Source organism: Bombyx mori, chromosome 24 (genome assembly GCF_030269925.1).
Source record: "Bombyx mori chromosome 24, ASM3026992v2".
Lineage (NCBI taxonomy): Eukaryota > Metazoa > Arthropoda > Insecta > Lepidoptera > Bombycidae > Bombyx > Bombyx mori.
In genome coordinates this window covers 2,826,986-2,839,823 of record NC_085130.1, presented here as the reverse complement: position 1 = coordinate 2,839,823, position 12,838 = coordinate 2,826,986, and the positions used below count along the sequence as shown (strand labels likewise).

Sequence of the window (12,838 nt, the reverse complement as noted above, 5' to 3'; positions counted from 1 at the left end):
GTAAAGTCAACTGTGGCAAAATCATCTTGCTTTAATAATACCCATAGGTGTACTTGAATAAAAACATTGTGATTGATTGACGAAGACATTATAATGAACTATTAATGTGGAAGGATATAGAGGAAGAGGTAAACCTAAGAAGAAATAAATGGATTGCGTGAAAGACGATATGTGTAAGAGGGGAGTGAGCGAAGAAATGGTATAAGATAAAGGAGTATGGGTGGAGAAGACATGTTGCGCCGACACCAGGCGACTGGGAGAAGGACAGGAAAATGATAATAATGATGATGAAGACGTAATTAATAAATTGGTTGGTAAATGTTTGTCAATCATTAGCGGGCCCTATTGCGATATTGGGTTTATTAATACGTGAAGCAAAAACTTTGTATCCCTTTTTACGAAAATTGCGCGGACGGAGGAGTATGAAATTTCCCATACTTATAGAGAATATAGAGAAGAAGTGCGCAATGCTAATATATTTTTAAAATAATGCATAAAAGATACATTAAATCAATAAAGAAAACATTACACACACTACCATGTATTTGATACACAAACATAATATGTATACTATTTGTTTATTGTCAAACTTTAGTTAATGCTTAAAGTCTGTGGTCAAATTGAAAATAGGTTAATATTGCTTATCTTTAATATTATTTGTCTATAGTGTAGTCTTGGCGAAATTTGTGATTATAGAAGTATGATAGTCTTTGACAATAGAACCATAATAGTGTTCAAACTTATAATTTCAATTAATTATAGTCGAATTACAACTACTGCGGGACCACTAGTTGGGTTTATTTTACGTAAAATTCTATCGTTCCGAGAAACCTTGGAACAATATTAGTTTCTTTAAATTATGTTTTCAATGTTTCCATCACTATGAAGTGTGATAAATTAATAATATAATATAATGTTTATCGCAATTCGTCTGATTATGTTAATTTTCGGTGGTAATTTACCGTTTCGCGGTCGTGTGGGGATTTTTCTATTGCTACATTAACATAAATATAATTAAAACACCATAAAGTTTATTTTATGTGATTTGTCATTGAGATATCGGTAACAAATTACGTTTTTGACAATAGCTATTTTGGTTTTTTTTTAAACCTTTTCGCGCTGAGCTTATTTACGCTTATTTTGCAGGACTTGCTGAAGGATTTTTTTTAAAAAGTACATGGCAAAAAAAATATGCAAAAATCAATGTTAAATGCACAGCAAAATAATTATAAATGGTCATTTATATAATATGTTAATAATTTATTAATAAAGTTATACTTGCACGCAATGATAACTCCGTACAGGTCGATACCTTAAACCTATAATCAATCTGAACAATAGTCGGTATTCCAACGCTCCGTACTTAGGGATCCATCAGATCCAATAACTCTTGCATTAGGCACCTTTAGGTCTAACACTAGGAGTAGGGGTCACGGTAACCGTACTCATTGAACTCGGCAAAGAGTTCGACATGCAATCTAACCAAACATCAGCCCGCTGAGTTTCTCGCCGGAACTTCTCAGCGGGTCGCGATTCCGATCCGGTAGTAGATTTATTCGCGAAGCAGGTGCTCTTGAGTTGTTAGGTCTCCTTCGGAGGCGCTCGAGTAGCTGTTAGCAAATCCCACCCCTCCTAGCTGAGCCCTTGCTCGCCCACCTGTCCTGATAAAACTGGAAAGGCCTCCGGGCCATCAGTAATCTCTCAAACATAAAAAAATACTTTGTACGCATTAATATAGCCCTTGTAGGCAGATGAGCAGACGGCTTACCTGATGGTGAGTGTTTAAGTAAGTAAAGTAATTCTCATTTTAATGAAACTAGGCCAAACATCTCTTAGAATTCAAACATATCTTTCATTTTAGATACGTTACACGCTAAATCTAAGCGTTCGTTGGCTACCAAAAAGCCGTGTAAACATAGACATAAGAATTCCAAATTGGAAATATAAAAAACAAACACGCTCGCGTTTGTCTATGGTCATACAAAAGCCCGCGTCTCCGCTGCAGACGTTCAGTCTGTGTACGACATCTCATAAGTAAACATGCCCAAAAAGAATAACGTTTCAGTAATTCATCATCGAACGTTGTCGTAATAGAGATGTTAGTTGTTTGACGTTTAGGGTACCGCATGGAAAATATATAATATGATAATACTGGTAGGGAATTTATTAGAAAAACGACATTCAGGGAGTTATAACTGCACCTTATTTGATTGTTACCCTTAACCTGCTCGTGTGGAGTCGGTGCAGCATATTTTATTTATTTATTGCATATATGTGTGGACGAGCTCACAGCCCACCACGTGATAAGTGATTATCGGAGCCCATAGACATCTACAACGTAAATGCGCCACCCACCTTGAGATATAAGTTTTAAGGTCTCAGTATAGTCACAACGACTGCCCCACCCTTCGAACTGAACTGCATTACTGCTTAACGGCAGAAATAAGCAGGGTAGTGGTACCTACCCGCGCGGACTCACGAGATGTCCTACCACCGGTAATTACGCAAATTATAATTTTGAAAGTATGATTTTTATTACACGATGCTATTCCTTTACCGTGGAAGTCAATCGTGGTCATTTGATAAGTACGTATTTTATTCGGAAAATTGGTACCCGCCTGCGGGATTCGAACACCGGTGCATCGCTAGACACGAATGCACCGGACGTCTTATCCTTTAGGCCATGACGACTTAAATGCTTTCATCCTTTACTTTCGTCACCCAACATTCAGCACGAAAGGTTTAAATCCACTTAGGTTTCGCCCTACCATCCCAAGTGTATTATAGCCGAGAATGTTTAAAACAATTAAGAAGCTAATTTCTAGTCACGTGTAGTTGAATTAGCCCCTTATGCTACCAACGATTAGGCAAAAAACAGTTCATTAACAATGAATTAAAAGGTCTAACAGCATACGAGAAAGTCGGTTTATGAAAACGCGTTAAAAACATACAGAACCAACGCGTTTAGCTGTCTTCGTCACAACAAGCGGTGTGTTTTAAACATGACTAATGAGGGTACTTAATGATTTTTAATTTCTATAGGGATTACACTGTATTAGTGTTTGTTACAACTATTTTTGTGCTCTGACTGATGTAGATTGCGTGTCTTTAGTCGTTGAAGTGAAAGTGGAATGGGGATTATGTTGGTTTGAAGCCAGTTTATCTTCATATTGTAATGCACGTGGCCTTTTTAACAATTTCGCGGGTAGTACGATATAAGTCATTCGTAACACAAAGGAATTGTTGAAGACAAATTGAAAACGTACACAGAATGCAGACAAACACGGACGTCTATAGGTTTTAGCCCGCGGCAAATGAGGTATGAATGCTTCTGGAAATTTCACTACGAGTGTGCGTGTATTGCGCATATCTTTTAATTTTTTTACATAGCTCTTATGGAGTTGCTTATAGAAAAAAACACGGATGTGTGGAGCACGCTATCGCCCGAAACCAATAACATATCCGCAATCCGAGATTGAAAGCAATCTAGATATGTTAATAGCTATGGATCGATCTTCGATCCGAGTCCCAATAACTAATCTCTACAGCTGCAATCCTTTTTTAACAACGGATAGCCAACGATCCTTTCCCTCTTAACCATTCCGTCTTACGCCGAACTTTAATATTCATTATGGTATGTTCATTTATTTGAAGTCCCAAATATACCATTAAATTTTTTCTATAACTATTTGGATTTAATTATTTATAAAATTGCTACTATAATACACCATATTTGACATCTAAAAATGTTATAACTTCTTAGTTTAGACGTTCATGGACGAATAATTTTGTACAGTGAGTAACGGAACGTTACGAAAACAGCCATTGGCATTTAAACAAAAATACGAAAAGTTAGTTTGTATGTACTGTGTTTCTTGTGTTTAATTTTCATTTTGAAATGGATTCTGAAGTGGTAAGTAATTTTGTGACATAAATTACATATGTAAAGTACAATCTAGTGGTGAATTATCCTTTCCCACGCATTGTTTAATGTAGTTAAAAAATACAATAACCTTTTCACTTTTAGGTAAGAGGCAAACCTCTGTCTAAAGATGAAACGAAAGCATTAATAGAATTGATAGAGAATAGCAGAATAATAACCACCAAGACGACCAACGCCACCAACAACAGCTTAAAAAAAAAAGAGTGGCATTGTATAGCGGAGCGATTTAACGCAAACACTGCTACTTGTCGTCGTACACCGCAACAACTAAGGTTGAAGTGGGAAAATTTAAAGAAAAACTGTCGCAAATACAATACCAAGATAAGGATGAATCGCATTAAGGTTAGTTTGAATCATTATATCACTTACTGCTGTTTCCTTGGTTCTATATTAGACATGACATTTATAGGTGATTAAACAATATTCAATTTCTTTTCCAGACTGGTGGTGGCGTTGCTGAATATATACCTCCAGACGAAATATTGGACAGAGTGGGTTCATTATTAGGAAGCACAGTCAGTGGATTCGTAGTGCCATTTGGGGGTGATAGGGAACCAGAAATGTTAATTGCTGGTTGTAGTGACTGTGCTAATGTTGACTCCTCTTGTGAAGATGCCAGGGTTTTAAATGTGGAAATTAAAAATAACTCAACCCCACCAGTGTCTTTGGCCAAATCTGTTGTGTTGGACTGTGAGTTGAATGACAATAGTGAGGTTGTGTTGGCTCCAGACGAACCTCACCATGTCTCATTTACTACACCTAGAAGAGGTAAAAATAATTTTTAATGTTGTAAAGTATGTATGTGTTTTTAGTGCTCTATATACATATTATGTGCATTCACTAATACTCATTGTGAAACAAATTGAAAATAAACAGTTTGAGGCCATATGAGGCCTATAAAATCAAAGGTAACTAAATCCAAGTTTGTCAAATGTTCAGGTAAACTACAAAAATCGGCCCTAAACACGTAATTACGGATCCTACCGATCCATCAAAGTACTGCTCTTGTTAGGGCCAGTGTTAGCAACACTTCCGGCTTGAGAATCTGAAATAACTTTGTTCGGATAGCTACGATATTCTTTATTTTAAAGCAGATTTATAAAGAATGAGAATATTACTAATAATCTGAATTTCAAATGATAAAACTTTGTTTATTAGTACTTAGTACAGGGTAAAAAAATTTTTTTGAACTGAATTTGTTAGATTTAGCTGCATTTGTTATAACATGAAAACACTGAGGCGTGTCCAACTAACTAAACAAGATAGCGCCATTGTTAATCCATTTTACGACATTAAGGCGTTTAGCTGCCTTTGATTTTATAGGCCTCATATGTGTAAAAACCTATTGTTGAACAACAATTCTCAATAAACATTCATATTTAATTCCAGAGAAAAAAAAAAGGAATCGAGATGAAGGAAGATCTGCAAGGAATGTTGCAATAGCTGAGTATTACTCAGAAAAGAAAAAAAATTTGAAAAGCAACTTGCTACAAAACAAGTTAAAAAACAAGAACATTAAATTAGAAAATAAAAAATTAAACTTAGAGATAGAAAAATTAAAATTAGAAAATCATAAATTAAAATTAGAAAATCAAAAATTAAACATAGAGTTAGAAGAAAATTAAGATTAGAAGATAAAAAATTTATGTTAAGATAGTTTTTAAGGTTTGAAATATTAAATAAATAACTGTAAAAAATATAAAAACTAATTGTAAGCATCTTTTCATTTAAAATTACATCATCATCATCAACCTTTCGGTACTCACTGCTGGGCATAGACCTCACCTTTTATTCAAGTGGATATCAGTGCGATGTCCACTGAACTCTATCAATCAGAAAAATATGGAAGTTTAACATTGAATAGTTTTATATTACAAAGATAAATAAAACATAATTCAGATACAGATTCATAATTATTTAATATACATATTACACAAATGAAATTTTAAGATTATTAATTTTATTAGTTCTCTTCTGAATTAAAAAAATTATTTATAAGATCAGTTCTTCCACTGATATCTTGCATATCCATATTTTGAGAGCCATCTTCAACATTATTGTCTCCACCCAGTATCTCAACTTCTGGAGGTACTTCCTCAAGGCTGTGATTCCTGCAGATGTTGTGTAATACAGCAGTGGCTATTATCACTGACTGCATTACTGGCTGTGACAAACGGAGTGTTAGTGCTAACACAGGGAAGCGACGTTTCCAGACTCCAAATGTGCTGTACAAAAAAAGAATAGACTATGATCCAAGAATAAAAAAGTAATCTATGTATGTAAAAGTATTCTTCAATTATTACCGTTCAATGGTGTTCCTAGTTTTTATATGTGCTTGATTGTATCTCAGCTCAGCTTCTGTCACTGGATTCAAAACAGGAGTCAGCAAGTAAGGTCTGTTGGGGTAGGCACTATCTCCAAGTAACCAATGGTTACCAAACTGACCTGCATCACATTGAGCTGCAAAAAATATTGCATAAAATTATTCATCTGCAAAAAGTAATGATATTGTGGTTTATACAAACTATAAAATAGTTCACCTCTCAGAACCGAATTGTTAAAAATAGTTGCATCATGTGCAGAACCTGGCCAACGAGCTACAACATTCATTAGTCTCAAATCAGCATCACATACAGCTTGGATGTTATAGGAGAAGTAACCTTTCCTATTCCTAAATTCTTCTCCAACTAAGCGGCCTGTAATATGTGTAAAATGAAAATGATTTAAACTTATTTCATGAAAATTAACATCAATTAAATAGGATGTTAGTTTTACTTTGAACTTACATGGAGATTGTATGCGAATATGTGTACAATCAATTGTTCCAAGAACCCGAGGAAATCCAGCAATTCTGTGAAATTTCTCCGCTCCTCCTTGTTGCACATGTATATACTTATCATACAATCTAGCAATGCATATTGATATGTCTCTCACAATTCTGCCTGCTGTCGATTTCGACACATCAACAAAGTCGGCTATGGAGATGAGCATGGTACCCAATGCATAGAATCGTAACGTCAATAAGAGTTGATGTATTGGAGAAACTCCATGATTCCTGAAAGTTTATAACCAATGTTTATTGCCGTGTAGATTCAGGTACATGCATAAACCTTGTGTATTATTGAGAAGGTATATACTAACCTTGATGAAGTCACGCGGATAAAAGGTATTATTTCATTTAAAAGCTGATTGACTGCAGGTTTAGATAACCTAAACCTAAAGGTGAACTCGGCATCATCGAGACTCTGCATGTAGTTGATTCTTCGGATTTTTCGAGAAGCACGACGTCCCCGAAAGCCGTCATCGTGAAGATCAATATCATCACTATCGCTATCAGAAGCACTATTATCCCAATCCGATAATTGGCCTAAACCCTCTAGATCACTGTCACTATCACTTGTAACTAATGAAAATGCCATTTTTCTTAGTTTTAAATTAAAAAAACACAAAATATAAATACTTGAAAATTGTAATCGATCCTAATCTGAGCAATTCCTTGGATTGCAAAAACAGATTGTTCGCCCGATCGAAACAAACGTCAAAATGGAAAGATCGTTTATTAACACACCCTAACTGTCATTTACGTACAGAGGGCAATCCGCAATCTGGGATCGGTCCTCCCAAAGATTGAACATGTTGCAAGATTGCAATCTCGATCTGTGGATTGGTTATTGGCACACTTTTAACGAAAAAAGGATTGCGTTTCCAATTTTAGATAGCTAAAAAGGGATTGAGATAGCTTATTAATTTCGGGCGTATATGTGGATATTCCGTGTGCGTTTTTCTTTGATATTAAAGGTCCGTTTTATTTGGTACTAGCGACCCGCCCTCGCTTCGCTTCGGAAACATTAAATTTTATTATTGATAGGCGAAGCCCGCCATGTTGCGCGCGGTACGACTGTAACTGTGGGTGACGCCGCGGGGCGAAGCTAGTCTAAAAAAAGTAGCCTAAGTTATTCCTTATATCATCAGCTACCTATCAGTGAACGTCTTGTCAAAATCGGTCCAGCCGTTCCAGTGATTAGCCGGAACAAACAGACAGACAAAAATTGTAAAAAATGTCATTTTGGTGTATGTACCGTATATATATATTCCTATGCATGTAGTAAAAAGCGGTTATTTCAATATTACAAACAGACAATCCAATTTTATTTATATGTACAGATTAGCATTAACAGTTTGATGTTTTTAATTGAGCCTCAATTAAGTTTACTCCATTCAAATAACCGAAGAAGTTTTTTTATTATGATATTTTTTTACGGAGACCCGTTCTCTTCTTCTCCTAGAAATTCTGTCTGACTCTTCGATTGATGAATCGGAAGTCTTAATTGTATGGAAATAACAGTTATCTTAAACTTTAAAGGAGAGGAGAGCAAAACAATACTGCTAGTGTAAATGACAGCGTCGCGTTTCCATGTTTTGTTTTTGAAGTTATATATTATTATTGATCATTTTTGTATTAGCTTATATGGGAAGACAAGTTCCGACTCCACCTGATATTTTCAGGAAGTCTTCAGTTCAGCTTAATGGGTGATTCTATGAGGGTCGGCGGCAATCCGGACAAATTGAAACTAAAAGCTGACCTGAAGCTTTCACTAGTAGCAATGAGTCACTTAGTAACAACAACATCACAAGGTATGACGTACAAGATGATCACTATTTGAATCATCGATTGAATAAAAAAGAACAAAAAGAAAATTTCAAATCACGTTCGAAAAAATAACGAAAATCATAGACAATGAAAAAAACATGGATGTCACGATTGAAAAAAAATATTCGAAATCACCGAACAGCGATCGGGCCGCTCGCTTACGGATTAAAACTAAATAAAAATAAATACAATATCCATTTGAAACTAGCCCGAAATATCCCTATTCAAACTATAACAAACAAACATTACATATACGAAAAACTGTCACATTACCCATTGAAGAGCGGAGAATAAATGGAAATATATGCGTCTCGTTTTGACGCGAGCGCATTTCGGTGCAGTGAATAAGGACGCGTATACCCCAATTGTCATTGTTCACAATGGGGAGCGCTAATCCTCGTGACATGACGGTTTTTTTTTTTTTTACTTTCGATTTTTATCTCGAATGATTCTCGATACGGCTACCGCTTGTTTACGGTCCAGTGTTGCTAGTTTCGAAAATTGTTTGAACTGAATTGGTATTTTTAGTTTTAATGTTTGTTTATACAATGAGTGGAATTTGTACGCATTAACTTTAAACATTTCTGTTCAAAGCTTCGTATGGCTTTACGGTTTCAAAGTTGGGTAGCTAACTAACCGAATCAGAACATCAATTAATATGTCGCGTAAAGAAGTTATATATTTCCAGTGTGCTTAAAGCGCGTTTTCTACCGTTCTCGATAGCGCAAAAGTTAACTCAAATTTGTATGCAGTTGAAACAGCGCCCCTAGCGGCAAACGTAGGCAAACGCTTCAACTCATACAAATTCGAGTTAACTTTTACGCTATCGAGAACGTTAAAAAACTCGGAGTAAGCACACTGATCTGTGTAGTAGTCCAGGTATGGCTGCTCACATCACTGGGGACTATCAAATTTTATGTACATAAATAACAACACAAACTTGCAAAAAGCCTAGTGGTAGGTTTGTCTTAACTAGTTGTCGGAGTGTGGCCCGCTCTCCCCCCTCGGCGCCTAAACAAGAAATGCCATAAAAATCGGTCGATCGAAAATCCTCGATCTGACAACCCCGGTCTTGTTTGTGTAACGCGCTAATGGTGTATCCATGTACCCTTATTACAGGTCGTCGATAATTTCGAGAGGTGTGGTTTAGATCTCACTCAGATACCGGGTATCTCCGGTCTACTTGGGTAAGGACAAAAAATACGGAATCTTTCAGCTTCTTCTTGAGGAGTAAGTGAGCTTACAGGGCTCAAACCGGGAGTGTTGCTAACACTGGCCCTAGCAAGAGAAGTGCTTCGCAGAATCTACCACCGGAGTTGAAACGCGACCCACTGAGAAGGTCCGGCGAGAAACTCAGTGGGCTTTGTCTGTGGGTTGATTTACCTACTCGTCGAGCCCTTCGCCATATTGTCTATTATCTTTTTCTAAAAAAAAGTTTGCAAAGTCTAAAGCTGTTTGAAACGTATATGCCAATTATGTGCTTTTTTCCTGTACCATGTACAAAGTAAAAACAATTTTATATTTTAATCAAATAATTCATTCTCTTCTTGTACATACATATTGTGAAAACTGAAAATTTTAAATAATTCGTAGCACCTGAAATGATTATCGGGTATACGTTTTATATACAACCTATATAAGCCTAAATAAATAACTGGCCGGTTAGGGTTGCCATAATAAATCATGTTAACACATAAATTTCGTTACCAACAACCCTACGGTCTAGGGGTGACACGCGACAACTGACACACCACTACCGAACTTTCACGTTTAATTTCCGACCGTATTCCCGTGACTACAGGGTTGCCTTGAATAAGAAACAATATGCAATGAGTTATTTTTATTACCGCGATAATGTTGCCAGCGCGTGGGGACTCGTAACCGAATTGTCGGTAAATTGAAATTTATCTAATATTATAAATGGCGAGCCATTCAGTACGGATTATTGGGTAAGTAAATGTATTAATTTCAGTGGAAAGCTTCGAGGAGGGGCAAACTATGACGGGGAAGTCCCCTTTTGACTGTTTTCCTTTTTTACCGAAGAAGGCGCAGCAAAGATTGGGCTTAGTGGAATTTAATGAACTGTTAGCGTGAGTGGACTGCAAGCTTAAGCGTTTTTAGGACTGTCATTATCATTGCGAACAGAAATGTGTGCTGTTGAGTATTTAGTGACAGTGTAGTCGTGGCCTAAAGGATAAGACGTCCGGTGCATTCGTATCTTGCGATGCGTCGGTGTTCGAATCCCGCAGGCTGGTACCAATTTTTCTAATGAAATACGTACTTAACAAACGTTCACGATTGACTTACACGGTGAAGAAAGAATTATAATTTGCGTAATTACTGGTGGTAGGATATTTTGTGAGTCCGCACGGGTAAGTACCACCGCCCTGCCTATTTCTGCCGTGAAGCAGTAATGCGTTTCGGTTTGAAGGGCGGGGCAGCCGTTGTACTGTAAAACTGAGACTTAAAACTCTTAGACTGTTGATGTCTATGGGCTACGCTAACCCTTTAACGAAAAGGTGGGTCGTGACCACGCACGCTCGTCTAAGCAATAAATAAAAAAATCGCATTCTTTCCACGATTCTTAACGATATCTTTCGACATAACCACCCTTTTCTAAAACTATGAACATATGTTACAAATGTATTATTCACCACGAGTTATCTTATTTAATTTAGTTTTTCATAAGTCAGCGTGTCAAAACGCCACCATCACGGGTGGAGAGAAGACTGAGGGTTGGGTGTTAGATGCAGACAAACCTGCCCACCTTCTATATATAAATACAGTTTCCTCAAATTACATCCTAAGTAAACTAACTCATAGACACAGCCCACTGAGTTTCTCAGCGGATTTTCTCGGTGGGTCGCGTTTCCGATCCGGTGGTGGTTTCTGCGAAGCACTGCTTTGGTTAGGGCTAGTGTTAGCAACGTCCACAGGTTAGAGCCCCGTGAGCTCACCTAGTCGCTCGGTGAATCTATGACCCCTCGAGGTCACTAAAAAGGTTAAAAAACAGTTGATACGTTTTTACTGGTGGTAGGACCACTTGTGAGTCCGCGCGGGTAGGTACCACCGCCCTGCCTATTACTGCCGCGAAGTAGTAATGCGTTTCGGTTTAAAGGGTGGGCCAGCCGTTGTAACTATACTGAGACTTTAGAACTTGTATCTCAAGGTGGGTGGCGCGTCTACGTTGTAGATGTCTATGGGCTCCAGTAATCACTTAACACCAGGTGGGCTGTGAGCTCGTCCACCCATCTAAGCAATAAAAAAATAAAAAAAATACGTATTTATTTTAACTTAAATGCCGAACGCCACTTCGGTAAAAATACAATAATCACCACAAAACCAATCAACAACCAATTTAATCCTTACTTAACCCAAACACTGCAAGTATAAAGTCATCACTTATCGTCGCCGGCGCACTCCGCTCGTGCACGTGTCGACACGTGGCCGCTTACTATCTGTTTGCGCAGTAATTCTCTATGAATAAGTTTACGGTGTATTGTTTTTAGGGTGCAAGATCGGTTTTTAGCTAGTGAAGATTTCGTTTGGCGAAATATGAAGTGTTTTTTCTTAGGGATGAATGATTACTGGTGGCCCGAAGGCTTTCTCAGTTTCACCAGGACAGATGGACAAGCCAAGGCTCAGTTAGGAAGGAAGAAATTTGCTTTTTTATTTCTCCTACTTAAGTTGATAGCCTTGAGAGGCTATTTCAGCGTAACCTTAACTAGTAGGTGAGCTCACGGGGCTCAAACTTGACGACGTTGCTAACAGGAACCCTAGCAAGAGCCGTGCTTTGCAGAATCTACCACCGGATCGGAAACGCGACCTACTGAGAAGATTCGCCCAGAAACTCATTGGGCTGTGTCTGAGGGTTTATTTACTCGTCGAGCCCTTCGTCGCAAGCGACGGGTTCGACGAGAACGATGACCGGCGAATTTGCTAACAGCCCAAGCTCCAAAGGAGACCTAACAGCTCAAGAGCAGCTGCTGCGCGATTGAATCCACTACCGAATCGAAATCACGACCCGCTGAGATCTTTTGACGAGAAACCTAGTGGGCCGTAAAGGTTAGGGTGCACGTCGAACTCGGTAAAGTGCGGTTACCAGGGTCCCTAAGTCTGCTCCTAGCGTTAGAGCTGAAGGCGTCTAGTGCTGAGGATAATGGATCTGTTGGAAGAACGTGTCTAGGGCGTCGATGGTGACTGGTTCCTGCGTGATCAGGAATCGGGGAGAAATAGAAACTGTG

At 37.8% G+C, this 12,838-nt stretch overlaps 3 protein-coding genes across 4 annotated transcripts in view; 1 reads left to right on the top strand and 2 right to left on the bottom strand.

Annotated features, from left to right (window-relative positions):
• The window catches only part of LOC100431171 (orthodenticle), a 99,069-nt gene that overhangs the window by 19,522 nt on the left and 66,709 nt on the right, over positions 1 to 12,838 (bottom strand).
• On the top strand, positions 3,020 to 5,622 carry LOC134198722 (uncharacterized). The gene is made up of 3 exons (XM_062675633.1): positions 3,020 to 4,285; positions 4,384 to 4,711; positions 5,333 to 5,622. Exons 1-3 carry the CDS (start codon positions 4,271 to 4,273, stop codon positions 5,566 to 5,568), a joined length of 579 nt encoding a protein of 192 aa, XP_062531617.1. The 5' UTR covers positions 3,020 to 4,270; the 3' UTR covers positions 5,569 to 5,622.
• On the bottom strand, positions 5,844 to 7,513 carry LOC105841276 (putative nuclease HARBI1). The gene is made up of 5 exons (XM_012688352.4): positions 7,085 to 7,513; positions 6,730 to 6,998; positions 6,484 to 6,639; positions 6,247 to 6,403; positions 5,844 to 6,168 (listed from the first exon to the last, which is right to left on the bottom strand). Exons 1-5 carry the CDS (start codon positions 7,360 to 7,362, stop codon positions 5,907 to 5,909), a joined length of 1,122 nt encoding a protein of 373 aa, XP_012543806.2. The 5' UTR covers positions 7,363 to 7,513; the 3' UTR covers positions 5,844 to 5,906.